The following is a 25,460-nucleotide window of genomic DNA, read 5'->3' on the forward strand; positions in this document are numbered from 1 at the left end:
CCAGACCTCATCCCTGAGCGCCAGATCGGGGTTTTACGTTCTCCGGGCCCCGCCGTGGGCCTGACGCTGTGGACCATAGACCCCCTCAGGAGGACCCGTTTATCCCGAGCAGCGGAGCATCGTCGGGTCTCCACCTTCTTCTGCCAGGGGGAGCAAACAGAAAAAAAGGTAAGTGAGGGGGGGGGCTGCCGAGCCATGGGACCTGACGGTAAACGCAAAGCTGCAGAGAGGAGCGCGCGGCTCTGCAGCATCAATGATGCTGATATCTGTGACATTCATGCTCCAGCACGTCAGGAAACCTGTGCAGTCCTGAGGAGGTCTACGTTTCTTTATTGACAGTCACATGAGATCTTCTCTCAGGCCACTGCAGGGTTAGCGCTCCTCATCCTCCTTGTGAGTGTGTACATAGTCAAGCAGCCAATCAGCACCCGAGGCTCATGCAAAAACAATCGAAAGGCGGTAGGCTAGAAGTGGGCCATCATTCCTTTACAGCTTGGTGATCCACATTTAGCCCAAGCAGGCCACATAAAGTCTAATCATGATCGTATTCATCTTTACTCTATGACGGGGGTGTCAAACTCAATCTCACAAGGGGCCAAAATCCAAAACCCACCTGAATACACCAAAACTATTTTTTTAAAACTTGAAAACCGTTAAATTTTTATCATAATTATATACTAGATATATACCTGCAATAATGTCTGATACAATAAGTGTGAATTTAGCTGCTGAAGATGCTAAAATTGATAGCTAAAAACACTGAATCTGATAGCTGAAAATGCTAGCCAGCTGAAAATATTAACTAAATGAAAATAAAAAACTAAAGAAACAAAGAAAAAAAAACTTAGGTTAGCCAAGTCAGCTAGCATGTAGCTGAAAAAAAATACTGTGGTGGAAAATTATTCTAATGCGATGAAGGAGCAGACAACTTTTCAAGTTAAACACAAGTATTTATTAACAATTCAGTTTCATGTATGCGGATCAGACGCACAGAGAAGCCCGTCTTAATGGAATAGACGCTTGGCTTTTATAGGTTTCAACCAAAACTCTCTGTTTGCATATGCCTTAGGGGCATGGGTTGTTTTACAGGAGTGGAGATTGACGCATGGATCAGCCCATGCGTCATTTTAGAAAGGCATGGTTAAACTTCACGGCCAAACCAGCCAGCAGGTGTATGCAGCTTCATCCTGCAAAGAAAGGTGCACTTTCAAAGAGGAAGTCAGCAGGAAACTGCTGAGGAGCTGAGAAAAAGAGAACACAAAAAAACGCGTATGCCATAAGGCACCACGAGCGTTTCCTGTAGAGATGAGATCAGAAGCGTTATGTTGAGACGTGATTTCCATCCTAAAACATCTCCCCAAGTTCAGTTTTGTCAGAAGAGCAGAAGAGGACCAAAACCAAAGAAGTCAAATCAACCAAGTTTATTAAGAGGTGAAGAAGACCTGAAGACCATTTTCTCTACAGCCATCCCTAATGGCCTGTTTCACCACATGGTCTGTTCACCACTGTCATGGAGCAACCTGCTACTACTGTCTCCAGTCACCAGAGGGAGCGCTCACCAGAGTTCTGAGCTCAACACCTGCCATCACCTGGACTCATCAGCTCAGCTGTTCCCCATCACCTCATCACCTCCTCAGCTTATAGTCTGGCTCCACACTTCACTCTCTGCGAAGCTTTGTTTGTGCCACCCTGCCTGCAACTCTGAGCGTTTACTCCTGACCTGATCTTCTGCCTCCGACCCTGCTACTCTGATTGCCTGCCGCCTGCCCCTGCCCCTGACCCTCGCCTGGACTCTGACTCCTCTTCTCGCTCGTCTCGGATGATCCCATGCCCGTGTATGACCTCTGCCTGTCTGACCCTGCTTATTCTGTGAACTGTTAATAAACCTGCTGCACGTGGAACCAGCTGTCTGCCTGTTTGTGACAACCACATGGTGTCAAATGATCTGAGCCAACACCCCTTTCAGTGTTGCCAGATAGTCTCGCAGTTTTCCAGCCCAAAAGTCATCAGAAAACTGCCGGAAGCAGCAAAAAACTGCCCAACCATTTGTGTGTGTGGGGGGGCAGGTGTCAATCAGACCCTCCAGGATTTCACGGGAGAATTTCATGATTATTGCGGGCCTTAAACACCTGATGTTGCAGCAGCTTTTATGAAGAGTTGCGACAAAAGTTGCAATGTTTTTTATAAATATATATATATATATACGTGTATTTTTGAAAAGTGCCTAAAAACTGTTGATTTTAAAAAAGAAGTTCACATTCTCATATTCCAAATCTTTTTATTGTGACACATGCACTAGGAAAATACTTCACCATCTCCTTATACAATGTTATTGTGCTGTCATGTAAGAAACATGAAACCCAAAATGAATGCTTGGTCCTCTCTGCTCACACAGTAACTCAAATATTTGTGTATTGATTTAAAAATACTTAAGAATAAAATTACATTTTCCAGGGAAAAATGATCATCATACTCTGTCCGCTCCACACCTCCGAGCATTTAGCGCATACCCGGCCGCGTGCTCCGCCCGCTTGCTCGCTTACGTTCAGACCCCCCCACACACACACACACCGCCGATTGCCGGATTGAGCTCAGCGCACTCCCACCCCGCTGCGTGCGTTCCCGCACACATGGCGGTGTGAGCGTTTTCGCGCATCTTAAAGAGAAAAATGTCAAAGAAGACAGTCTAAGTCTAATTCTAATTCTATGATGAGGAAATAAAAACCGCCGAACCGACCCTAAACCCGCCCAAAATATGCCTACCCGCCCAAAGCCAATTTCGCCCGCAAATTTAGAAAAAAAACCGCCCAATTGGGCGGGAACCCGCCCAATCTGGCAACACTGACCCCTTTGGCCCTGGGTTTTGCTGGCTTGCAGGGGGGTGTCACCAACACATAGACTTACAGTTGATTGGATGTCTTCACCCTAACTTCTGACCAGTGTAATTGCAGTCTGAGGTTCACTTCCCCCACTCTATGCTCTTATCTGTTAGTCATCGGGTCTGTGAACAATAGAATTCTTAAACCCACTTAATGGTTAACCAGGCTTTAAAAAGGCAGAGTAACCATTAAAAAAAAACAAAGATCAATTAAAAGCAATTAAATCAAAACATGGGCTGCATGGTGGTGCAGTTGTTAGCGCTCTTGCCTCACAGCAAGAAGGCCCCAGTTCAATCGCGGCTGGGGCATCTGAAAAACATCAACTGAGGACCTTTCTGTGTGGAGTTTGCATGTTCTCCCCGTGCATGCGTGGGTTTTCACCGGGGACTCCGGCTTCCTCCCACCGTCCAAAAACATGTTTCATAGGTGAATTGGTGACTCTAAATTGCCCCTAGGTGTGGATCCTGAATGTAAGAGTATGTGTGTGTGATTGTGGCCCTGCGACAGACTGTCCAGGGTGAACCCCGTCTTCGCCCATCAGTAGCCGGGTTAGGCTCCGGCACCCTTGCGACCCCGAAAGGGACAAAGCGGTCAAGAAAATGAATGAATGAATAAATCAAAACATCAATTAGCAGTTAACAGTGCATTCACACACAGCCACCTGTGAGGAGAGCTAAAAGACATTCAAAAGGTCGCATTCAAGGGTATGATGCAAAATAAGCTTTCAGATTTCAAGAAACCACGGTGGATCCACAGAGCGCTGAAACCGTGAACAACCCTAAAGGCGCAACAAGAACTCTTGGAAACGGTGACGGACTGTATAGACGCAAGATGGCACGCACGAGTGACCGCGACAAGATCAGCTTCCTGCACATACTGATGAGAGGGCAGAGACTTTCCTGTCAAGGGGTTGTCTAACACAGAAACCCACATTCCAACAGAGGTTCAGAGCCTCAATCAAAAGTTACATATAAATCAAAGCAGAAACAAATGCTAAAAAAATATTTCTATTACAATACCCAATATTCAAAATATCCTTAAAAAAAAAAGCCTAAATTAGGCAAAACAGCTAGCATGTAGCTGAAATATTAGCTAAACTCCTAAACAGCCTAAAAACTTCAAAAAAGCCTAAATTTGGCAAAACATCTAGCATGTAGCTGAAACATCAGCTAAACTCCAAAATAGCCTAAACAATCTCAGTAAATGCCTAAACAGTCCAAAAAGCTAGCAGAATTCTCATTTTTAAAACTTCAAAACCGTAACTAATTAAACATGATTTTGAATAATCAAAATCCAGGAATATCATTCCAGAATAAATCAACTGAAACCTTGAATAACTTTCAATATTTTACGCTCCAAAAAAATGTATTTTGTCAAAATTATACTAGTTAGAAATAAGAGCAAGATAACATCGGGCAGTTAATAACAATAAAATAAAATGATCTGGAGGGCCGGATAGAATTACCCAGAGGGCCGGATCTGGCCCCCGGGCCTTGCCTTTGACACATGTGCTCTATAATATATAAGTTACCTCTATAAAACATTCTCAGACGGACACCAGATCTCTGCTGATTGATAACTGCTGACTATGTTCAGTGAAAAGATGGGAGCTCCAAATATTTCAGTGAACTCTACAACATATATGAATCAAAAATATGGAACACTGAAGCACTTTAGCATCCATCCATCTATTTTCAGAACCTGCTGAATCCCTTTTAGGGTCACAGGGCAACCCGGCTATATTGGGTGAAGACAGAGCGGGGTACACCCTGAACCAAAGACTGTTAATGAGAACCGGAAAAAACAAGCGTCGAAGTCCCCCATAGGAAATGCATTACCTCTAGCCCTCGCGAAATCAGGCAAGAGCTTTCACCGTCACGTCCTGATACGTCTACCGCCATATTGCAAATGATCGCCACCCCACAACAGTGATTAGTCCGAGTTGGTCACATTTTCTAGAGGAACTGCTGTCGCCAATTATGAGTGAGCTTGTTCCGACTTGTTCAAAGTCCACACCTTGCCACTAAAAGCAGATCGGGGGAATCTTTCAATAAAATGTTTGAGGGGGGGGGGCAGCGGGAACCACATAAACAGGCCACTGGTCTGTTGTAGGGGCGGACTAACAATTAGGCAGAGGTAGGCGATTGCCTGGGACCCCCAATGTTTTGGGGTCCCTGAGCTGTACACTTAAAAAATGTCTTAAATATTAATGGGTGTGGAAATTATTTAAGTCTGTCACAAAAAAATAAAAAAATACAAATCACTGAAATTACGTTAGATTGCTCACGTGAAAGTGTTTGTCATCCCCCATCACTGTGTAGCAATGGACTATTCTATCAAATACAAGTTAGATATAAAACACAATTCTTAAAAATTTAAATCTGCACTTTTTAAATTAATATCAAAACATTTGAATTAATGGCATTGATGATGTCTAAAAGTTATTCAAAATGTTCAAAATGAAAAGAATTAATACAACCGTTTGTTATTGTTTGCCAGGGGCCCCCAAATGGCTAAGTCTGCACTGGCCACAGGGGCAATTTCAGAGACACCAATTAGCCTGTAAAAGCTAACCCCTTTGCCAATAAAGAATTATTTTCAAAGCTAAAAAAGACTTAACTGTTATATTTATAAAGCTAATTTTTGGTGAATTTCTATTCAAGCACCTCATCAGTTACATCATCTATACCTTTCTTTTCATTCTTGTTGACACTCTTTGGTCACACATCACTCCTGAAACCTTCCTCTACCTGGTTTCAACCTGCTTGCACATCCCAGTTGACCCTAAGAGCTTTAAGTTCCCCATCTTCCTCATCTCTGTTCCCTGTAACCTCACCGTTCCTCTTGAGTTCCTCTCATTTACACACAGATACTACAACTTGATGCAGCTGACCTTCATTCCTCTCCTTTCCCACACAAATGTCCATCTTTCTAGATGTTCTTCTATCTGTTCCCTGCTCTCACTACAGATCACAATGTCATGCAAACATCATGGTCCACAGAGATTCCTGTCTAACCCCATCTATCAGTCTGTCCGTCACCATGGAAACAAGGAGGAGATCAAAGCTGATCCTTGGTGCAGTCCCAACGCTACCTTCAACTCCTCTGTCACACCTGCAGAATATCTCACCACTGTCTTATAGCTCTCATCCATGTCCTGAACAACTCCAGCGTTCTTCTCTGTCACTCCAGAGTACATCCTCATCCAAACCACAGCTCATCTCTTTGGATCCTGTCATAGACTTTCTTTAAATGCACTCGGGACCACCACAATAAAAGCAATGGATTGTGTTCCATCGTTATTGTATTGTGTTATCAATCCAAAAGTGCTATTAAGTATTATTACTAACAACTACAATAAGAACAATTTTATATTAGGTTGTGCAGTGGTGTAGTGGTTAGCACTCTCCCCTCTGAGTGAGAAGGCCCTGTTTTGAATCCCTCCTTGGTCTTTTTTGTGTCTCTGTGCATGTGCAGGTTTTCTCTAGTCACTCTAGCTTCCTCCCACAGTCAAAAAACATGCCTCACAGGTTAACTGATGTATGTAAATTGCCCTTTGGTGTGTGTGCAGTTGTCTGTCTCTGTTTCAGAATCAGCTTTATTGGCCATGCATGAGTCCTCTTAAACTGTACAAGGAATTGGACTCTAGGTATAGTTGACATCTAAGCAGACATGTGCAGCGGAAAAAACTGTATATAAGTGGTTTTCATACTCTGAGACTGTTTATCAGAGCGATGCCTCTGGGATGTCTTTGTGGGGTACGGAGCTCAGACACGCCAGCCTGGAGGGAGGGGTTTAAACAGGTCGTGACTGGAGTGTGAGAGATTTTAACACCCCACTTCATGGATGGAGGGAAGGTCAGAACCATTCATTCTCTCTGCAAACCTGATGGTTTCTGTTTGTAGATCCAAACCAGACTGTGATGGATGTGGTCAGGACAGAGTATTGCAGTGTAGAAGATAGTCAGCAGGTGTGATGTGTGACAGAAGAGTTTCAGCTCAAATGAAAGCAAAGGTGTACAAAACTGTGGTGAGACCAGCCATGTTGTTCAGCCTAGAGACAGAGGTACTAATGAAGAACCAGGTAGCAGAGATGAAGATGCTGAGGTTCTCTTTGGGAGTGACCAGGATGGATAGGATCAGGAATGAATACATCAGAGGGACAGCACATGTTAGAGGTTTTGGAGATAAAGTCAGAGAGGCCAGACTGAGATGGTTTGGACATGTTCAGAGGAGAGACAGTGAATATATTGGTAGAAGGAAGCTGAGTCTAGAGCTGCCAGGAAAGAGGTCTAGAGGAAGACCAAAGAGGAGGTTTATGGATGCAGTGAATGAAGACATGAAGGTGGCTGGTGTTAGAGTGGAGGATGCTGAAGACAGGCTTAGATGGAGAAAAGCTGTGGTGACCCCTGAAAGGAAAAACCAAAGGTAAAGAAGATAGTCAGCTGCTCTTGAGGTGGGTTGCGCAGGAATTACAGCCTTTGGTGAGTCTCCTCCTGGATAGAGAAAGTGGTTCCTAGAAACGTATATGAATTTATTGAAGGAACGCCTCCTGGATGAGTCCAGTGATGGTAAGACGGGTTTGTTCATGGATGGATGTTTTGTTTCAATTTAAGTTGCTGTGTCAACAGAAATTCCATAAAGTCGGCAAACTACCATGAATAAACACAATCATAGAAAAAAAGATTAAAAAACACTCAAACCTGTGCTCTGATATGTGTCTTGTCGTTTTTTTGCAGAGCTGGAACATCCTGATGCCTCCACCAGATCACCATGCAGTGTTCCTGGAAGTCATTGGTGCTGCTAGCTTTAGCCTCCATAGCCATCCAGTACACAGCCATCCGTACCTTCTCTACAAAGCCTCTTAGCCTGCTGTGCTCTGTGGGCTTGGTGCCCGCAAGCTGCACAACCAATTGTAGCTTCAGCGATGTGATACAGAAGGGTCAGGAGACACTCCAGAGTTGTGGTGATGTTCTCCCCCACACTTCTTCCATCCCTGTTCCACCTGCCTTTCATAATGGTAGTAAGAGAACCAACATCCTCATTCTAGCCACCACACGGAGTGGCTCCTCGTTTGTTGGCCAACTGTTCAACCAGCATCCAGAGGTCAGCAATAAGAAATCATAGAAACAGATTGATTAATGTTGTGTAAAAACATGAAAATGTTGTACAAAAACATAAAGTTAAGAAGGTGGATATCAGGGGTAAAGCAGTGACCTCCTGATCATTGAAATGAGCCGACAAACTGATTGCTGATGGTCAAAAGACACAGACGCTTGTTTTAGAGGTTTGCAATGGTGACATGTTTTCTAAACTCTTTGAACTATAATTGTCATGTGAAAGTGAATAGCCGTCAATGATTATCTTCTTTGTAAGCATCCATGTTCTATCCATCCATGTTCTTAACCACTTATGTTCTTTTTGAAGTCACTCCCACATTCACACCTAGGGACGCTTAAAGCAGTGGGCTCAAACGCGACCCGCAAGTCAATATTTTGCAGCCCCCGTCTTGATGTGAAAGTTCAATGTCTACTAAGCAATATCTTCTATCCACACTTCTTTGACGATAGCTTTGTATTTGCTTTGTGATGTTTCGCCTTGCTTTATGCTTAAAACTTTGCATTTGCTATCGTCAATAGATCTGCTCGTCAGAAAAGTCCTTAGCAACAGTTGCTAGCGTCGTTAGCTCCTGTTGTTTCACAGGACACGCAGAAGATATTGTTTAACAGTAGGGATGTCCCCATCCGATCACATGATCGGAAATCTGGCTCGATCACGTGGTTAATGACTCGATAGATATCGAAGTTGTCCCTCAATCAGTATCGGATGTTCTATTTATTCTTATTATGATCAGTGCTTTATATTTCAAACTGAACAGATGAACAGATCGCAACATGTTGCTGTAAAACGCTGCAGAATACAGCATCAGTTTAAATAGGAGGCTAACATAAACAATTCAGTCAAGCTAGCAATATGATCACAAATTCAGACTTCTGGGATCAAAAACTCTTTTAAAAACGCTTTAAACTGACAGAAAGTGTCTCTATTGGTTTGTCTTACCGTAAACAACAACGTTGTTATGAAGTCATTTTAACAGAAAAATATAGATTTTTTCTTTTTGTTTAATGTTAAGCTCTTCGTGCTGCCGACCGACAGACAGCTACACAGCTGCTGCTAACTGCTAAATGCTAGCTCATTGATTTATCTCTTTGAGACCCGAGCTGTTCTTTGAAATGCCTGTTTTATTTATCTGACAGAGAAATAAAAGTTAAGAAAATGAACTACTGTGGTAATAAATACTGACAATGTGATGTCTAAAGAGCTTTAAAAAAGAGCCATCGAGCAGCTTCTAATGGGTTCCAGCTGGATTTTACAATCCAATAAAGCAAAACATGTTACAAGATAGGATGTATTAGACACAAGATACAACAAGTATTTCAAAGCAAAAAAAAACAAAATCTGGCTTTTACATATGTAGAGTTTGATTTCCATATTTGTATAGATTTTTCTTAGATTGACAGTGAACTGATCAACAACCAAATAGATTCAAAACTGTTTATGGATCTGCTGTTTCTTTCTGATGGGCTATTCTGAGAAAAAAAAAACTCCCAGAAACATGATTTTTTAAACCTATTTTCCAGAAGGTATGAGACATATCTAAACAGTGTGTTGAGCTTTTATCAACCTATTTCGTCACCAGTCTGAAACAACTGGAGACCAGAACAAGTCAGTCAAATAAATCCAAAACATAATTTATTTACAAAGATTCCCTCTAGTATTTAGGTAAAAAGCCAAAACAAACAAACTCAAACAAGAGCACAGATACTAGAAACTTAATTATTAATAGTTTGCATTTCATTAGAAAAAAGGAACAGACCAATTATGCATAACAAGACACTGAGGGCAAGGAAAGTGCTTCCGTAAGACAAGTCAAGACGCAAACTAATTGCAGATAGATGTATGTCTCTCCACTGAGGTGAATGGACAGGACCTCTGGGAGGAGCCTCGGTCAGCCTGCAAAGGAACAAAACCATACACAACAATCAATAGCAGGAATGTCTCATTTGTTACTTACTTTGCAGAGAACAAGATCATTTTCATCAGTTAAACACTCAAAGCTATTCACACCAGTTCTGCTTTTACATTTTAGTTTGCATGTGCTAAATAATATTTAGTGACCTTCAAGATTACTGCCTAATACAATTTTTTAAAGTTTTTTTTTAGATAGTCCTCTGAAAAGCTCTCTGTATTAATAGAAAGCAAACATTCACATGTTTGTTTCTGATTCTCTCATGATGTTATCTTTAAAGTCCCCCTCATATGAAAATCCAGTTTAGTAAGAAATCAATTTGCTTTTGCATTTTCGAGTATTTCTGCTTTTAAATCGCTGTCAATTCCCGTTGACTGCAGTCAAATGAGCCGCCGTTCGCATTTCTGTGGTCAAATCAACCGTCACTGGATTTTTTGTGTGAGTTTCATACAATACTTACTTTAGCAGGACTGAGAACGCTGGAAAATCTCCACCAAACTCTACGGAGCTTCTTGATGTGACCACGGAAATGCGAACGGCGGCTCATTTGACCGCAGTTGTAAAGGATCGGTGAAAGTTTGGTCCCTGAAGCTTTAACTTCCTTGTCTGAACTGACGTCCAGCTCAAAACGAAGCTGCTAGACAGTTTTGTGGAGCAGTGGTGATGATTTACGCTAGCGAGACACGGAGCCACATAATCAGACAGGGGGGGTCCGGGACAGATCAGTGCCGCTCAGCTCCAAAAGCCACGCCCCCCAGAGAATATTTTTCCGACTGACGCTTCAGATCAAGATGAAAAATAGCTTTTTAAGACATTTAGGTTGTGGGATTTGGGTTAAAAACATCATAATTAGACCACTACTAGGAAATTTATTTTTACATTAAAAAAAAAAAACAATCATAGGGGGACTTGAAACTATCACTTCTGTTACAAACACCTGCATTCTGACTATGGTCATCTTCTGCAAACTAGTTATAAATGGTGTAAGGCTATAACCCTAATTATCATTCACTGAATCTCTGTTTAGCATTGTACTCTCTAGGACCATTGCTATACCAGTGGCACTCCCTTCCACCACTCAAATTCATCACCGTAAGGCACTAACTAGGCTATTATGGATCATGGGATCGGAGAGCATGAACTGGCTTTGTGATCCAAAGATCTAAGGTCTACAGCTTTACCTCTGTGCAACATCAGCCTCACAGTTGATAGTTTGAATGATTATTCTGTGAAATACTCAGTCAATATTGCAGCAGATTATTTGACTGCACTCTGTGTATAACTATCATCACAAATTATGTTTAACGTTTGTTTGCACCTCAGGTATTCTATCTGTTTGAGCCTTTGTACCACGTCCAGTCAGCACTGTTGCCTCGACTGGGAACAAGTCGAAACTCGGCAGAGCGGAGAGTGATGCTGGGACCGGCCAGAGACTTACTGAGGTCCCTATACCAGTGTCATCTCAGCAGCCTTGAAAGTTACATCCAACCCCATCCTACTGAGCATCTGACAGACAAGCTGTTCAGAAGAGGAGCTAGTAAGTTCCACGTCAACACCCTTTCTATGTTCAGTGTGGCTTTTGTTACTATTTGGTGATGCGTTTCTCAAATTGTTCCTGTATTCAGGCCAATCTCTTTGTTCTGCCCCCGTATGTGAGGCTTCCCTCAACCCTACGGAGCAAAAACTTGTGTTGGTTGATGAGGGGGAGTGTGTGAAGAAGTGTGGTCCACTTAATATATCACTTGCAGCCAGTGCCTGCAGAGCAAAGCATCATGCAGCCATCAAGACTGTCCGGATTCCTCAAATCAGTGACCTCCGAGCACTGATTGAAGATCCAAAGCTCAACCTAAAGGTAAAGAAATTACAGTTGATTTAGCACAGAAATATCTCCATTCCTGCTTTATATATTATTTGTTTTATATTGTCTTATGGCCTTCATCAATGAAAAAATAAATACTTTAGATGTCCTACCTAATCAGTGTAACAATCTTAAGGACTCTTAGGTTTTTGGATATTCTCAGTGCAGTTGAGTCAACCTCTACAGGTCTCAAAGATGTTTGTCTGTTAATTGTTAATGACAAACTTTTCAATCTATTGCTTTTGCTAATTAATTAAAATTCAAATCAAGGGCTGTACCTTCAAAATATTTTAATACAGGAACCCTAAGATCATGAACAAGAAGAAGAAGCTTAACAATAAGGAGAGACTCAAATTGAAATTCAAGCCAAGTCTACCAAACAGGAAAAAATGGTTGTTTATTGGAATGGAAATCTTACTTAATTATTTTTTTCAGTTCAATGCAGTTCCTAATGTTATCAACAAGAGGGGAGTGTTGGTTTGATAAACAAGAAAACTACAAAACAGAACAAAGGTATAAAATGTTGATGAAAAACCCCTAAAACTTTTGATAATCTCAAAATGTGTCTCCACTTAGTTTCCCAGTTTGTCTGATTATCATGATATAATGAAAACAAAACTTTAGTGACTGGTGTATTGTGTCCTGCTAAATGATGTAAAAGCAGCTGAGCAAAGAGCTGAAAACCTCTAGTGTTGAGATATGTTACTGTTATGATAGGCTTAGTATCTATAGACTTGTTTGTATAAGCTTTTTTTGTATAGAGAGGGAGCTGGTTGCAGGCAAGATGGCGCCAAAAATTAAATTCATCATTAGCTGAAAGTGCAAATATTGCAACTGTAGCCAGAAGTTGAATTTGCGTATTGATACTAGAAGATTCCTAACCCTAACCATAACCTGGCTCCGGTGTTTTTCTAGAAAAAGACCGTGGACTTCATTTGAACTTCAGTCGAGGACGTCCTGCTAATGATGATTTGGTGCCATTTTGGGGTCATGTTGTTTTCTGCAGCCAGGTCCTCTTGTTTGTATTTGAAGCGGACTTTTTTTTGGACCGGGCAAAAGAGAGAAAAGAGAGGGAGATTGGAACATTAGAGATAGGTAACAAGGGTATAAGAAAGGAAGTTGGAGGGGTTATGATTGCAAACAAAAACAGACAATCAGTTGCTGAATGTTTATCATTGTAATTTTCACATGTAGATGTTGTGCCCACTCGTGTCAGAAACAGTACAGAGGCTCGGAATGAAGGCACGGACCAGAACCAGAACTAAAGCTGTCACTTCTTAGACCTGAGAAACACTCTCAGTTATCCTGGTCTTAACAGTCCTAACTGTCTCATTTTTGTGTACATTGGAGTATTCTAAAAACGTTTCTCACTCCTTTCAATGTGATACCATACTAGAAAGAAATGAGCTGCATTTGTTTTTTAATTAAGTAGGGCTGGATTGAAAAAATCGATTTATTGATTTGAATCGATTTAAGCTTAATAGATCAAGAATCGATTCACAAAAGACATAAATTGATTTAGCACATAAAGTTAAAGACTATAAAGCTAGGGCGGCTAATGCTAATGCTCGGTCGGCCTAAACACACATTGCTGACTAAATGAAATTTCCAAACTCTTTTAAGGAAATTTTTTTAAAAGTGACAATTTGTGGTCCAAAACAGCGTTTTTTTTCCTCATACTGTCTTCTTCTTGAATAAGGTGTAATGCCATACCGCGATCGCTGAAACTTTCTCCAGGAGAAGCAGCTCTGTTTACGGTGTTAATGGAACCTTTTTGTTAGAACTTCTCCTTTTGAGAATCTATGTAACACTGTATGATATTAACAATCTCAATATTTCACTAATGCATTTTACAAAATGTGAACTGTATTAGATTAATATAAATATATTTAAATTATATAGTAGAGTATTCATGTATTTCTAAACAAATGTGTATAAATGTGTAAACTCAAAATTGAATTAAATGAAATTGAAGAATAAAAAAAAATCGAATCGAATTGATTCAGGGTCCTGTGAATCGAATCGAATCGGTTCTGGAAATTACATTCGATACCCAGCCCTAGAATTAAGGTTCTAAAATTGCATTAAATGTGTTGTGTTTTGTTCTGCTGCTTTTTCTTGGTTTTTTTCCACAATAAAGACTATTTTTCCATCAGGGCTAAACCTAAAAATGTTTTCAATTTACTATTATAATCACTGAGTCCCATTTCAAATGAAATCAAATGCAAAGTCTGGTATTATGAAAGTGGTCACTGTCACCTCTGAATTCAGGGGTGTGTGTCCTCTCGTAGTAAAAATCTTAACTTAGAAAAAATACCTTTAATAATGCTCATAAAATACTCTGGTTTTCCTCAGGTGGTCCAGCTGGTTCGAGATCCGCGGGGCATCTTGGCGTCTCGTATTGAAACATTTAGAGACACTTATCGGTTGTGGCGTCTATGGAGAGCGACCGGACGTCGACCCCATAACTTAGATCTGAGACAGATCAACACAGTGTGTGAGGACTTCCTTCAGTCTGTGTCTACAGGACTTGCCAGACCTCGGTGGCTCAAAGGAAGGTACATGCTTCTAAGGTGAGGACAGTCTTGTATTCATACAGTCTAGTATTATAATTTCAAGGATTTGTAGTTTCTAATGAACTCCTAAAACATGTCTTAAAAAATGACACAAGCTTTTTGATTTTGAATAAAAACTGTTAAATCATAATTAAAAAGACCACTTGGAACACTTTTACTGTAGACAAAAGTATAATTGGAGTGAGACTTTAATAGATCCAGTTTTATTGGACACTACCTTCTGATTTCTCTCAGGTATGAAGACTTGGCCAGGTTTCCCCTCCAGAAAACCAGAGAGTTGTTTACCTTTCTTGGCTTGGTTCTGGACTCCAGTGTGGTGGACTGGATCATCAACAACACTCGAGGCAGCAACGATCTGTCAACGCGGCAGAAATTCACCACAGTTCGGGACTCTGCAGCAAATGCAGAGAACTGGAGGGTGAAGCTCTCCTTCGACTTGGTGGTTTACACCCAAACCGCCTGCAAACCACTTCTGGGGCTTCTTGGATACAAGACCGTCTTCCACCCCAGAGAACTGATTAATCTCTCCCATTCTTTAGTGGAGGACAGGACGTTCCTCCCCTTTTTGTAAACCAATGACAAGCATGATCCGTCATGACTGGACTGTAGTTTCTGGAGGAGATGAAATGTAATCAAAGCTGCACTCTGGACTTTATCACTCTGTCTTTGGAGGAAAAGGAACTGCGTCCCACAATCTCTTCAAACGACATAGTATCCAGTCGGTTATTCTTTGAACCTGGGCAGGACCGGGAATGTTAAATCATGTGTTTCTTTAGCAATCAACTACCTCTGTGCTCAGCTTTTCATTCTTACATTTAAGACACATTAGGCCACAAATGTCATGGTTGTCTATTTTAAACAAATTAGTGACTTTTTGAGCTTCAGGACCTTCTGACATAGCTATAATTTAAAGTGTTTAACTTTGTTGTTTGATTTTTGTGTTTGATTTATTAAAACTTGGGGGGAAAAAATGGAAAAACATGATTTCTGGGGAGAAAAACAGCGTCTGACGGAGTTTTGTGAGGCAAACTAAAGCAGTCAAAACAGGGTCCCTAAGAGCAAAGCTTGAACTCCTCTGTCACACCTGCAGAACATCTGAGCCGTGTCCATAATAACTCTGTCACTGTACTTCCTCATCCTAACCACAGAAGGACTTGCAGCCTTGTTTCAATAGTGAAAGATGATGGTTTCAGAAAGTTTGACCCAATTGAATCATTCCATTCAGAAATACATAGAAAACAACGCTGATGTGCAGTGACATTGAGGGCAATAACTTAAGTAATGGAGAAGGAGAAAAAGGCCAAAACTGTGTTCTTGACTTCATATATGTTAACCTCGGTCCAAATGGATATCCATCTGGAAGTAGCAGGCCTCTTCGGTGATGAAGGCAACAAGCTTTTCACGAGTCACCTTAAGGTGCCAAAATTCACTGTGTCACACACAGCTGAGCATCTAAAAGAGCCAAACGTGTTTTTCTGCATCCATTAAGGGTAGAAAACAAGGCCAAATGCTTGATAACTGATCGTGCACTTAATATGATTGTCTGTGTGATCTGTCCCTTTGTTTTGTTCATAAACAGAAAAAAGCCATAGAGCAAATGCATTGAGTTGGATGCATCATGTATGCTCTCAAGGCTGATGGTGGGTTTCTTGAAATCAAGTGTCCCAGGAATCCAAGTTGTCAGAGATTCAGGTGCAGATGGAGAAACAGTGATGAAGCTCATTTGTTAGATGGAAGCATGATGGAAACTACAATCAACATTCTTTGCTCTAGGGATACTCTAGACCACATGTGTCAAAGTCAAGGCCCGCGAGCAGAATCCGGCCCTCCAGGTAATTCTATCTGGCCCTCCAGATCATTTTATTTAAATATTATTAATGGCTCGATATTATAGTGCAATTATTTCTAACTTGTATAATTTTGACAAAATATATTTTTATGGAGAGTAAAACATTGAGCGTTATTTAAGGTTTAAGTTAATTTTTTCTGGAATAATATTCCTGCCTTTTTATTATTCATATTTATGTTTCAAAAGTTACAGTTTTAAAGTTTTAAAAATTGGCATTCTTTGATCTTTTTGGGCTATTTTGGCATTTACTGAGATTTTTTAGGTTATTTTGGAGTTGTTTTGGCTAATTTAGGCTTTTTATCTAGTTTTTTAGGCTGTTTTGAAGCTTAGCTAATTTTTACATACTAGCTATTTTAGCTAATTCAGGCTCTTTTCAGTTTTTTAGGATATTTTTCATCAACGTGCTAGCTGTTTTGGCTAGCCTAAGTTTTTATTTTTTTGTTTTTTAGGATAATTTAGCATTTAGCTAATATTTTAGAGGGCGATCAGCTTCAACGTTTTCAGCTATTAACGTCTGCGTATTCAGCTATCTGTTGCAGCGTCTTTGGCTATCAATTTCAGCAGGTAATGCTACACCCCTGCTCTAGACCTCCTCATCCTCGGAGTCCACATCACAGCAGACCTCTCATGGACTGTGAACACGACGGCAGTAGTAAAGAAGGCTCAGCAGCGAGTTCACTTCTTTCTTTAGGGTACTGAAAAGTAAGAACCTGAGCATCCAGCTGCTGGAGACCTTCTACCGCTCTAGTACTCTAGATGCACAGAGGAAGAGAATAAGAGGGTTGTTAGGTCAGCAGAAAAAAATCATTGGCCACTTGCTGCCCCCTTTTCCCGACATCTACCACTCCTGCTGCCTAAATAAAACTCGTATCAACGCCAAAGACAGATGCCAGCCCGGACACCACCTCTTAGACCTGTCCCTGTCCTCTGGGAGGCGATACAGGGATCAGCACTTTATCCATTTCTGTTTTATAAATTTTGTTGCATTCTTTTTAGACTGCTATTTTCTTTTATTTGTACTGTTTTTCTTTCTTTTTTTTGTATTCTTTGCACAAGGGAGCTTATTTTTCAGTCTCTATTCAAGTATTTCACAAACAATTAAGGGATACTTGTCAACAAGATCAGTGTCAATGAGACAAAGGCAGGAGAATTTTGTTTGAACAATGACAATAAAGCTACATTAAATGATAATTCCAAGTAATTTTTTACAATTTTTTAACTAATATACACTACACTACACAACACTATTTTTTTAATTCTTATTCTAACTTCTGTAGAGATGGTGGACTTATTCAAAAGAAAATGGTAAGTTAAAAAAAAATGTTTTCAGTTTATATAATTTCAACTCATTAAAGGCCAAAAAATGAAGTGATTTATCAGTAAACTAACTTTGCTAATAAGTAAGTGTAAAATCAGGTATTTAAAACGAAGTGCTGCTTTTTTATTTTTTGTCCACACGAGGGCGCCCTTCCCCCTGGAGTCAAGATTGAACCCACTGAGTTTCATGAAGCTCAAGAAGAGTCAAAACTGGGTTTATATATTTTATAGAGTGTCATCTTTTTCTTAAAGTAAATAGTTTTCCATTGAAAGCTTTCTTTTAGCGCTTACTTTGTAGTTTCTATTACATTCTTTTTAACTAAGCATGAGTGATGGAGCATGATCAACTGCTTCAAAATAAAGCTGCAAATCACCCCCTTTTGCTCTCTTCAAATCAGACGTGAGCACAGACTCGTGAACTGTTGTCTGAACGTGTGCGCGCATCGGGGGCACCAATCCTGTTGGAGAGGAAGCTGGCAGAACACCGAGACTGTTCTGCACTCTGTGCTCTGACCAGAGCCTTTCTCTCTGCAAGAACTGTGCGCTCTCCGTCTGCGCAGACCTGCATCTCATTACGGTCATTTGAACTTCCTCTAAACTCTGCTGGGAGGATGAGCGCAGAAGCCACGGCTGCTTCCCTAGATGCAGGACAGCAGCAAGGCAACAAAACAGCCTAGAGTCGGGGGACGTGGATGATAAACTGATGTGCGTCCTTCCAGAACCATGTCCATCGATCTGACACGTGCAGGTGATCCGGATCCTCTTAAAGCTGTGCGTAGAAGTTCCAGTTTCTGACAGGAGCAACAGCATCTTTGGACGAGAAAACGAAACTTTTTGCTGCAGGAATGGATGGACTGTCAAAGAGATGATTTCAGGAGAAACAATCAGCTGCAGTGAGGAAGATCTGGAAACCAAAAGCATCTGGCTGACCTGAAGGTACGAGAGAAAACACCTGTCTGTCCCTCCTGGAGGCACAGCCGGTGCCTGAGCATGTTTTGACTGCTTTTGTGTGGAGGAGTTTTTACCAAATCTTTGACAGATACAAGACATCCTCATACAGACATTCTCATATTGAGTCAAAGACAAACTGGTCTGATAGAACACTAATATTCAAGCTTAGTAACAAATAGCTTTAAGTTAAGCATTACTTATTATTGTCTGTGCACAAACTGATGTTGAGTGAGACTTTCATGGTAAAATACTTAGCTACATAAACACATTCTGACAGTGCATCAAAAGACAAAATGTATTCAAGATTTTCTTTTTTTTTAAGTTGGAGGTTGAATTGAGCACTGACTCCTGATTAACCCTGACAGTAGCTGTGCTTCCATTATACAACATGAACAAAACTTTATCGAAAGTCTAGAAATACAGATTATACAATTTCATAATGATACTGTTTCCATGAAATCCTAATTATGCAAATAAACAGAAAACCAACTGACGCGATAAGTCATTTAAAAAACATGGTGATGGATGTGAACAGCAGATATATTCACATTTCTGCTACAACACTAGTGCTCATCATCATCCATCAAAGGAGACGTCGGCGTCTTATTCAGGCAATGGATCGACAAGCTACGTGGGAGTGGCTACGGATGAAGAGATTTTGGCACATCTTGGTTAGTGATTTTACAGAGGAGCTGTAGTTCCAACAATTCTGCATGACACGCTCAACTTTTATTGAGTTGTGTTCTGCACAGCTAAGTGTTCCATCTGGTTGTTTGTCACGTCACTCATTTAATTCAAAAAGTGTTTCCATTGAAGTTTTAAGAAATGACAATTTTGATACGCCTCAAAAACCACCTCGTCCAAGTGCAAAATCTTTTTTCTTTTTTTTTGGTAAACGCAAGTTTTTTTTTTAATTTTTTAATTATTGTGTTTCCATTTGGCAAACCTATCATTGCAAATCCAATTAGCGCAATTTCATAAATCAAATAAAAAAATGGAAACAATGGAACCTGAGATATTTCCTATATGTAAAAAGTAAAGGTAACCATACAATCAAAAAAACACAAAAATGCCCTCAGAATATAAATAAAACTGAAAATTTGGTGGAGTTTTCTACCATCTGTCCCAAAGACCGACACTGCTGGGGCAGTTTGGGATCACTGCTTTACGATTCACGTATCACATGTATGACAATGGTCCATTCTCATGATATCCTTAGGTTGCCAGGTGATCCACAAGCAAACTAAAAGACACACCTGTGCTCCCCTTAAGATGCTGCTCCTCTCAGTGACCCACCATAGGCCTGAGCAACCCTATTGTTGAGATGAAGGACCATCTTCAAATGGTAAATGGCGTGTACTTATATAGCGCTTTTTTACCTTTCACACGTTCACACACTGGCGCCAACCTTCCACCAAAGGCAATTTGGAGTTCAGTTTCTCGCCCAAGGACACTTCAACACACGGGCGGGCAAGGCGGGAATTGAACTCGAAATTTTCCAATCAGGAGTCGAACACCATAACGCCGCACCACGCCCACCCCGTGGAAGCAGAAACTTCCCAGAAAGTTCTCTGAACATTTGCTCTTATGGATTCCATTAAAAAGGTAGTAAAATAGTATTCAACTGAACTTCATTCATCCTTTATTGTGGAAGACTTTTCAGCTTCTCTCTGAGAGGTTTTGTCATTACTTTGTCATAAAGCGGCAGTTACTGTAAATGTCCACATGGTTTTCATATGGCCAAAATTCTATATGAAAAGGAAAACAAATATTTTGGTCAGTTGCAGCTAAATGTGAAATTAAGGCTTGATCACCTGGCAGTCCTGTTGTTTCATCCAGTTGAGACTGAATTACTTACTGTATACCATTTTTTTTTCTCCCCCCCCCCCACAGATCTATGGAATAATGGGAAGTATCAACCGGAGACTTTCTCTATTCAACAAGGAACTGTGACCCAGGAAATCCCCGGTTGTGCTCACAGGAGGGGCCACATGCTGTTGTCATCTTGGCGTTGGAGATCAAAAGAATACATGGTTTGGAACGTCTTGAATCTACCAGCTTTTGTTGAAGTTCTCCACTGACTGCAGCTTAGCTTATGGCATTAACATGGGCCGTCTGAAATGCCCCACTCTTTCTGGATGTTACTTTTTATCCCTTTTTCTACTGATGAGATGCTGGCTACTGTGTTCTGGCTCAACTAAGCCTGTTGTATTGACACACTCCCTGCAACAGGAGTACGCCCACTCCATACGCCTTGATGGTGACATTATCCTGGGTGGCTTGTTCCCCGTGCATGCCCGTGGAGAGATGGGCGCCCCCTGCGGGGAGCTGAAGAAAGAGAAAGGCATCCACCGGCTGGAAGCTATGCTGTTTGCCATAGACCTTATCAACAAGGATCCAGAGCTGCTGCCCAATGTGACTCTTGGGGCACGCATCCTGGACACATGCTCACGGGACACCTACACCTTGGAGCAATCGCTCACCTTTGTCCAGGCGCTCATAGAGAAGGACAGCTCTAGCGCCCGTTGTGCAAATGGAGAACCGCCCATCTTTGCCAAGCCAGACAAAGTGGTGGGTGTCATTGGGGCATCAGCCAGCTCCGTATCCATTATGGTTGCCAACATCCTGCGACTGTTTAAGGTAGGAGATCTGTGGTGGTGTTGAACAAGGTTGGACTTTTGATCTCCTTTTTATCATCCTGCTGCCTGGAACATTTGGTTTTAGCCTAATTAGATGATTTACTATGTTAGGTATATCAGGTTCAACTTTTCTCATCTTTGATCTATGACAGGATTTGATTTCTAAGATAAATCAAATCTGGGTGTGTGTGTGTGTGTGTGCTAATTTTCATTTAGAAAACAGACAACTAAGAGGACCTAATTTAAACCACTCTGCTTTAAAGAGTATATCCATTTAGCAAATATCAGCATAACAGTTAAAAGAAAAGCTGAAGTTACACAGAATGTCACCAAGAGGAAGCAAGTAGTGAAAATAAAAGTGGTCCTAATAAAGAGCCTTGAGGGACATCCAGCACAGAAGCACACATGAGGACATCATGTCATTGAGGCTGACAGAGAAGCTTCTCTTAGACTATGGTCACATATGCTGAAATGTCTCTACGTGGAGACCGAAATGAGTTTTTTAGAAACATTTGTAAGCATGATGGGTATAAACAGGATGGTACACCCCAAAGATGGCGTGTCCCAACAATGACAGTGGCTATGTCTGAATCCCTTCACTACTCACTATATAATGTGTTTGCCATTTTATGGTGCTGTCCAAATCTACCATTCCAAAATCAAGTGCACTAGAAATTTCCCAAAAGTCTTTGCAAAAAAACAGCGTGCATTCATACTCACTCCATTAGCAAAAATAGACCACAATGCATTGTGTTTTAAGATTTTTTGGGAAAAAATCAATCTGTTTAAATGTAATTTTTAAATAAAACATCCACATTTTCTTTATCAGAACACAGTGGATTCATAAATAGACGTCATAAAATGTTGGTATTGATAATATTTTCACTTAGTGAAATAGTTGACATCAGATCCACTGTTTGGACTATCGGGAGGCTGGAGACATTTACACATCGTCCAGACAGAGTTGCAACTGGTCAGAGATCTGGCTGCCACTGCCCTGTGGCCGCCCAGCTGTCACCTGATTTTGTAATAATGTCATCCCCTCACGACTGACTGCTGCTGTCTGCATTCATGACCATGCCATAAAAATTAGGTGGTGGGTGGCAGCTAATCTTGACAATTCTACTGATGGGGGCAGTTGTATATGTGACCATAGCATTAATTAGACATTAGACCTTGTAGAGATTGCATTGGTCTCTTTTGTCTTTTCGGTTTTCATGTTTTTCACATTTTCAAGTTGCGTTGGCATGTTGTTATGGGCCCAGAGTCTTCCTATAACTTCCTGTGTCATCACTTCTGACCCGGATTAGCACTACTGTCCATGTGTCTCAAAGACAATGGCAGACGTGGCATTACAAAGCCTGCATTATAGTTTTGCTGTTGAAATATGTTGTTTTTTTTGACATGCTAAGTCTGTATCACTTTGAAAGAAAAACATTTTGACTGCCATTTATATCTCCTTTTTTGCAATTTGTTTTTGCTCTTCTTTTCTTATATTGCACTTTTACTATTTTTGTAAATTTGTGTATTTTCTGCTGTAAGGCGACATTGAGTCCCTTGAAAGAAACACAACAAATACAATTTATTAATAGTGTAGTTTGTGAACAAATAACTTTTCTGATATTTTAGACAAACATTCTGGCCTGTACCTATTAGAGTAATGTATGTCACTTGTATTAAGAAATTGGAAGACTTTAGCAGTTTTCATACCTTCTTAATTACCTGTTGAACAGAAGAGATAAAAAAATATAGCATAGAGGTCTGATAAAACCTGCTAATACTTGATAAAATTAGGAGGGGTTGAAGAACAAATTATTCCATTTTAACACATGTTCCCCCTCAGATGCTGAAACCATCAGTGAATCATCAAATCCTAAAACAATACTACAAATCTCTCTCTTGCTCATGCTTTTTTAGACAATTTTGGATCTTCAGCTGCCAAATTCAGATTACAGCATTCGCACTACCATTATTGGAGGTAATGCTGCATATCTAGTTCATAATGATGCAAAAGACTAAGGTTTTGAAGTTTTAAAAATTTAATTTTAGAGTGTTCAATAAATGTTTATCCTGTCCAGCCCACGACCTAAGGCGTGTTTTGGATTTTGGCCCGTAGTTTGACACCCCTGATAAAGACTGATCTTTGGTTTTAACTATACACAACTTAATAAGAAATGAATGCCTTTTATAAATAAAATTTTAAACTATAGAACTTTGCTGGGGTTGCATAATGGTGTAGTGGCTAACGCTCTTCCAGTGAGGACTTTGCATATTCTCATCGGGCATTCTAGGCAATCCTGATTCCCCCCACAGTCCAAAAACAGGTTTTGTAGGCTAATGATTCTAGTGTCCCTAGTTATGTGAGTGTGCGGTCCTGCCACAGACTGGTGACCTGTTGAGGGTTTGCTCCAGCAGCACTGTGACCCCAAGAACCATTCAGCACATTCTGAAGATGGATTTTTGCTAAGACTTTTTGGAGCAACACACTATTGTTATTTATTTTTTTTGGGTTGATGTTATTTTAATGTTTTTACATTCACAAAAAATGCTGAAAACTCATGTTGGTCTCACGTAAAACGTGCAGCCAAGATGGACATTGCTGCCTTCCTCGCATGTATTTTAAGTGTGTCCAAGGCAGAATTATGTTGTTGGCTGCATGGATACAAAGTCAAACTTAAAGTTAAAGTTCCACCAACTGTCACGCACCTAGGTGCGTGAAATGTGCTCTCCTCATTTGACCCATCCCCTGGGGGAGCGGTGAGCTGCAGAGACAGCCGCACTCAGGAATCTTTTGCTGGTTTAAACCGTAGTCCTAACCTTAACCTCTGGGTCCATGCGGCCAAGAAAAAAGCTCTGCACCGGCTGCACGTATTTTGGAAAAATTATGTGCAAATACTCACTTTCTATTTCTTTTTAATAAACATCAAACCTGTGCCCAAAGGCCTGGTTAATACTTCAAAGCGATTTGTAATTGCTCGGGTTGCATGGTATCAAAACGGAATTGCCCCAATGACAATCACATCGCTTTAAGTATAAACACTCAGAAGTTCAACACAGTCACAAGCAAAACCAGCCAACCTGACTGTGAAGTAGACTGTGTGACTGTGGATATGATGGCCGATTGCTGTGAAGTTTAAACCGGGCTTGAAAGTAGAGAGTTTGGCTTCCATGCGAAACAAGAATTGAGTAGACTGTTGAAGAAGTGATGTGCTAGAAACCCAACAGTTAAAATATAAAATGCTTTGCACAAAAACTCCTGGGCGGATATTTAAGCATTTTGTCTGTCATCTTCTCTGCTCAGTTTTAAATCAGGCCAGCTCGAGGCTTCTCTCCCGCCCCGCTCATCCTCACTGACATGCTGTGAAATGGATGATGAATGTTGAGTCATGGCACAAAGCAACGCTGATGAGAGCAGACGTTTACCTGACATTTATTGGACTGATGATGGCTTTTTTTTTTTTTTTTTTGCCCGAATGAGTCTTGTGGAGGAAGAGGAGGACGCTGTCATCTCTGGAGCTGTTTTAAAAGTGGAAGTCGCATCTTCTTTTTCTGCTTCCGTGCACAATTCATGCTTCATTTGCGTTTCCTCCACACTCCCACGCTAATCTTTGCTTCTCTATGGCTCAGTCCTCGTGTCTGAATGTGTCAGCAGCTCCAACCGCTGTAGGAGATGTTTTCTATTCATTTGGTGCTGCCAGTTCTACTCAAGCGACAGGTAATTGTGATGTCCTCTTGTGTGATTCACTTATTTTGCTCACTAAGCTGGCAATCCTCTGTAAAGTTAGTTTATAAACAGATAATGGAACCTAGATGGGTATAAATAGGACCAAAATCTAGACCAACCTGTCTGAGCAAGTTTAATAGTTAAGGGCTTAACTTACGTATATATTTTAGTTAATTTTCTGCAAGTCTCTAAACAATACAGGTGAAGTGTACACATTTCTTTAGAGATATTGTCAGCAATAATCAGAATTGTAGCAATAAGCAGAAAAGAAAAGTAGATATTTTGTTTTGTATGTTACAGTTTCCCATTGTGGTTCTTATGATCAGATCTACGAGTCTCTAAACATCATATATGTGGGATTTGTTACCAAAATCTTGTGTCAAAGTGGATGTTTTTGTTATTCATCTCTAATCGTTCTCTTGTTCTGTGTTGACACACAAAACAAGTGTGGAGTTAGACTTTTTGTTTAAATCAAATTCACTCATTAATATTTTTTCCTTATCTACCCAGAAAACATGGATTTTTGTTGTAAGGCAGCAATTCAGTTTGACTATGTTGTCAATGAACGTGTGTTTGGGTGATGGTGGTTAAAGGTCAAAGGCTGGATGAGCAGCAGGTTGGTCACAAAGGAGAAAGAG

At 40.7% G+C, this 25,460-nt stretch overlaps 2 protein-coding genes across 3 annotated transcripts in view; both read left to right on the top strand.

Moving 5' to 3' along the window:
- Window positions 1-30: 30 nt before the first annotated feature.
- Window positions 31-15,323, top strand: LOC112141243 (carbohydrate sulfotransferase 1). The gene is made up of 6 exons (XM_036212242.1): window positions 31-168; window positions 7,618-7,984; window positions 11,232-11,445; window positions 11,534-11,760; window positions 14,122-14,339; window positions 14,577-15,323. Exons 2-6 carry the CDS (start codon window positions 7,652-7,654, stop codon window positions 14,911-14,913), a joined length of 1,329 nt encoding a protein of 442 aa, XP_036068135.1. The 5' UTR covers window positions 31-168; window positions 7,618-7,651; the 3' UTR covers window positions 14,914-15,323.
- Window positions 15,324-16,667: 1,344 nt separating this feature from the next.
- The window catches only part of grm8b (glutamate receptor, metabotropic 8b), a 45,593-nt gene continuing 36,800 nt past the window's right edge, over window positions 16,668-25,460 (top strand). For both annotated transcript variants that reach the window (XM_024264368.2, XM_036212243.1), the window contains exons 1-2: window positions 16,668-18,444; window positions 20,353-21,099. In XM_024264368.2, the coding sequence (XP_024120136.1) occupies window positions 20,566-21,099 (534 nt within the window). In that variant the 5' untranslated portion in view covers window positions 16,668-18,444; window positions 20,353-20,565. The remainder of the gene's footprint in view (window positions 18,445-20,352; window positions 21,100-25,460) is intronic.

Source organism: Oryzias melastigma, linkage group LG6, assembly GCF_002922805.2.
Source record: "Oryzias melastigma strain HK-1 linkage group LG6, ASM292280v2, whole genome shotgun sequence".
In the NCBI taxonomy this organism is placed as follows: Eukaryota; Metazoa; Chordata; class Actinopteri; order Beloniformes; family Adrianichthyidae; genus Oryzias; species Oryzias melastigma.

Excerpts from the sequence above, each read along its gene's own strand:
- LOC112141243 (XM_036212242.1), top strand. The coding sequence starts at position 7,652 with ATGCAGTGTTCCTGGAAGTCATTGGTGCTGCTAGCTTTAGCCTCCATA. Across the intron at positions 11,446-11,533 it reads GCTGTTCAGAAGAGGAGCTA|GCCAATCTCTTTGTTCTGCC; the intron begins GTAAGTTCCACG and ends TCCTGTATTCAG. Across the intron at positions 14,340-14,576 it reads GGAAGGTACATGCTTCTAAG|GTATGAAGACTTGGCCAGGT; the intron begins GTGAGGACAGTC and ends GATTTCTCTCAG.